At 57.9% G+C, this 4,152-nt stretch overlaps 1 protein-coding gene across 1 annotated transcript; it reads right to left on the reverse strand.

The window, feature by feature from the left end:
• Nucleotides 1–388: 388 nt before the first annotated feature.
• On the reverse strand, nt 389–2,382 carry LOC144734419 (transcription factor SOX-14-like). The gene has a single exon (XM_078616601.1). The coding sequence runs from the start codon at nt 1,675–1,677 to the stop codon at nt 886–888; it is 792 nt and encodes a 263-aa protein (XP_078472727.1). The 5' UTR covers nt 1,678–2,382; the 3' UTR covers nt 389–885.
• Nucleotides 2,383–4,152: the final 1,770 nt, after the last annotated feature.

Raw genomic sequence — 4,152 nt, forward strand, 5'->3', positions numbered from 1 at the left:
AGCCACAATCTCCCTTTGAATAATTAAAACGCGTTCGTTATAGCGATGAGACGGCGAAGAAGTGGAGTTAAAACGATGATGAACGCAATTGGTGTTGTTTTTACTGCGGCGCTAAACCCATTAATTCCTTAACATAATTGTAAGAGTCATTGCCCGATTCCCCGTACGATGAGACCCTTCGGACAGTAAGACGCATGCCATTAATTGTACGAATCCGGTAACCCGCAAACACCTCTCGGATTATAAGACGCACCTCAAACGCTTTCAAACACAGGGGGCGGACAGCGTCACGTCCCACCGTGCGGGGAGTGCGGTAACTATTGACGCGATTCCTCTTCTTGTTTGGGGTGAAGTATGGCGAATCGGTGTGGTGGGGGAGGGGGGGGCGAGGAGGGGGGGGGGGCGTCATCCAGCAGTGGATTGGCAAGGAGCAGCGTGCGCGTTGCTGAGACGCAGAGAGGAGAGCCGAGACGAGCACGCGGGCTCAGCGAACTCCTCCTCCACACTTGGAGACAAGTCGACACGAGACGCACGCGTGACACTCGCGGGTGCTCACCCCCTGCTCTTAAAGTGCTTCACCCCGTCGAGCCGGGCTCACCGACACGCCTCGACACACCGCACCGCTCACCCATCGCCACCACAGCGCTCTCAGCTCACTTGGGCCACAGTTCGACTCCAGTTCGCTCGCGAGACGTCCATCACCTCCCCTCCTCTTGAGTTCCTTCCTTTGCGAAAGGGCCGGACGGATTTCCACCACCACCATCACCACCACCATCATCATCATCATCACGATCATCAACATCATCCGACCATGCAGCCCGCTCACTTCCTCACAGACATCCCTCCGCTAAGGCGTCCGCCGCGACGGACGGACGGACGGGCGGCTCAGAGCGCGGCACCGTGATGACTCGCGTAGGGCTCCAGTCCAGCCTTGGCCATGCCGGGCAGGAGGATGTAGGCCAGCGGCGGCTGCAGGCCCGAGCTGGGCGGCCACGCCGGGCACGAGCAGGGGATCATGTAGCCGGGGTTCCCGGGCGAGGCGTGCGTGTGCGTGTGCTGCGGGCTGAAGGCGCCGGCGCCGTAGCCGTTGAGACCCGCGTACGGGAACGCGGCGGCCGCCGCGGCCGCGGCCGCCGCTCCCAGCGACGAGGTGACCTCGTTCATCTTGGAGAGGTGGTGGTGGTGGTTGTGGTGGTGGTGGTCCTGCAGCAGCGAGTAGTGGCCTGCGTGCGGGCCGCCCTGCAGGAAGGAGCGGGCCTTCTCCGACGCGGCCAGGAGCGACTCGGCCGTGGCGGCCGCGGCGGCGGCGGCGGCGGCAGCGGCCGAGCCGGGCTGGGCTCCGTGGAGCGAGGCGGCCGCCTTGAGGTGCTCCGCCTCGCTCAGGTAGGGCAGCGGGAAGGCGTAGCGGTCCTTCTTCAGCAGGGACTTGGGCTTGCGGCGAGGCCGGTACTTGTAGTCGGGGTGCTCCTTCATGTGCAGCGCGCGCAGCCGCTTCGCCTCGTCGATGAAGGGCCTCTTCTCGGCCTCGGTGAGGAGCTTCCACTCGGCGCCGAGGCGCTTGGAGATCTCCGAGTTGTGCATCTTGGGGTTCTCCTGCGCCATCTTCCTCCGCTGCCCGCGCGACCACACCATGAAGGCGTTCATGGGCCGCTTCACGTGGTCCGCAGCCTTGGACATCCTGGCGCGGTTTCGAACGCCAACAGTTCCTCTCCGACCTGTTTGCTGCTGCTGCTGGCGGTGGTGGTGGTCCTGGTGGCGGTGGTGGTCCTGGTGGTGGTGGTCGTGGTTCTCGCGGTGGTCGCGGCGGTCTCAGTGTTCAGCGCAACTTCGTCACTCAACTTTTGTAAGAAAACTTCAGCGCTCGCAGTCAGCGGCAGGAGCTGTGTGAATGGAGCGCGTTGCTACCCGCACGTATCCGCACGACACCACGACAATGCTGTTCTCAGCCTCACGACAATACTGCGATTGTAGCTCACGGCGTCGACAAGAACCCGGAGTCGACCTGCAACAATCTAACCCTTTAAAAAAATAAATGCGCATAACATCACTGCACGCGTGTGTGTGTGTCTGTGTGTGTGTCTCTGTCTGTGTGTGTCTCTATCTGTGTCTGTGTGTGTCTGTGTGTGTGTCTCTGTGTGTGTGTGTCTCTGTGTGTGTGTCTCTGTCTGTGTGTGTCTGTGTGTGTGTCTCTGTGTGTGTGTCTCTGTCTGTGTGTGTGTGCCTTGCAGACTAGGCACTACGACTCACGTGCGCGTATGATACCACTACAATAACCGTAACCAATCATAGCCACTTTGCCAAAGTAATTCTCTCTCTCTCTCCTCTGCCGCTGTGAGAGAGCCTCTGGCCTGCACGCCCGACTTGCCACTGCGCGTGCACCTACACTGGCACGCCGCAGACGAGCGCACGCATCGGGTGTGCGAGTGACACCCCCTCCCCCCGTCTCCCACCCACCTCCCCGCCCCCTCCACCCATCACAGAGGAGTCCACCAACCCCACCGCACCCGCCCCATGCGAAGTCGCCGCCACCCACACCCCCCACTGCGACCCACCGCTGATTGTCGAGCCGAGGCGAGGTTCGGGATTGGCGCCACGTGATTGGCTGACTCCTAATGAACATGGCCCCGCCCCCTTCATTAACGGGGTAGGGGGGCGGGGCTCGCGAGCGGCCGCCAGCCAATGGGGAGAGAGGCGCAGGTGCGAGGAGCACGTGTGTAAAGGTGAGTCAAGTGATGCAGTGTGTGTGGGGTGTGTGTGTGTGTGTTGTGTGTGTGTGGTGTGTGTTGTGTGTGTGTGGTGTGTGTGTTGTGTGTGGTGTGTGTGGTGTGTGGTGTGTGTGTTGTGTGTGTGTTGTGTGTGTGTGTTGTGTGTGTGGTGTGTGTGTTGTGTGTGTGTGGTGTGTGTGTTGTGTGTGTTGTGTGTGGTGTGTGTGTTGTGTGTGTGTGGTGTGTGTGTTGTGTGGTGTGTGTGTTGTGTGTGTGTTGTGTGTGTGTTGTGTGTGTGGTGTGTGTGTGGTGTGTTGTGTGTGTGGTGTGTGTGTTGTGTGGTGTGTGTGTTGTGTGTGTGGTGTGTGTGTGGTGTGTGTTGTGTGCGTGTGTGTTGTGTGTGTTGTGTGTGTTGTGTGTGTTGTGTGTGCGTGTTGTGTGTGTGTTTTGAGAGCATGGGCGTTTGGTTAATAATACAACTGGAATTCCAGCTGTTTGTGTGTATTACGTGTGTGTGTTGTGTATTATGTGTATTACGTGTGTGTATGATTGTTTTTGCTCTATTTTTCGTGGAGTGTTAGACCGGTAACCATTTACTGGGCTCCGCGACTGGTTCGCTTTCTACCGGCATGAGCGTCACACTCCACAGCAGTGGCTTTAGTGTTGGTGGTGGTGGTGTGTGGGGAGCGGTGGTGTAGCGGTTAGCGCGCTGCGCTATGAACCCGGCGACTGGAGTTCGATTCCAGCTCACGGCCAACACCGGTGACGATAATTTGAACCGATCCTGCGCCTCCCCGAGGTAGATTCAGCCTCAAATGGGTACCTGGTGCGGCGTGTAAAATCATCGCCACGAGGGAGACAAAGGTGCTGGCCACTCACCCCCTCGTGTACCGTGCCGGCCTTCATAGGTGCTCGCTAACAGCACTTGCCCCAACAGTCTATTAAGGCTATACGGGGGATCTTTATATTTGTCTTTATGTATGATGGCAATAGTAGTCGGTGGTTGTAATTGGGTTGTCGTTGATTTAAACACACACATTCGATTATAATTGTGCACAAAAAAATCCACCGTGAAAACTAAACTGCCCAGTCATGAAATGTCTGTGAAAGTGCGAGTTCGACTCCCGACCGCGGCTCACATCAGTACCAAGAGATGTCAGAACCGGAGCCGGGACTCTCCTAGGTAGACTCAGCCTAAAATGGGAACCTGTAGTGCTTCATCAGATGAATCAGCGCTGAAAGACCACGGCACTTAGACCCTCGGTAGCGTGCCGGTCTCAATAGGTGCTCGCTAACAGCGCGAGCACCCGGAGAGAATAATACATATATTTTAAATTCGCCAAATTATAATACGGACTAACTGCTTCAGTCGGTCAAACAACGCGGGCGAGGCGATGTTGGGGAGCGCCTATTAAAATCGGACTGACGAAGCCGATCGCCTTTGCCT

This window comes from Lampetra planeri, chromosome 51, assembly GCF_965212315.1.
Source record: "Lampetra planeri chromosome 51, kcLamPlan1.2.h2, whole genome shotgun sequence".
Lineage (NCBI taxonomy): Eukaryota > Metazoa > Chordata > Hyperoartia > Petromyzontiformes > Petromyzontidae > Lampetra > Lampetra planeri.

Bases quoted from the DNA above. Each gene is read 5' to 3' on its own strand.
- LOC144734419 (XM_078616601.1), bottom strand. From the start codon at position 1,677: ATGTCCAAGGCTGCGGACCACGTGAAGCGGCCCATGAACGCCTTCATG.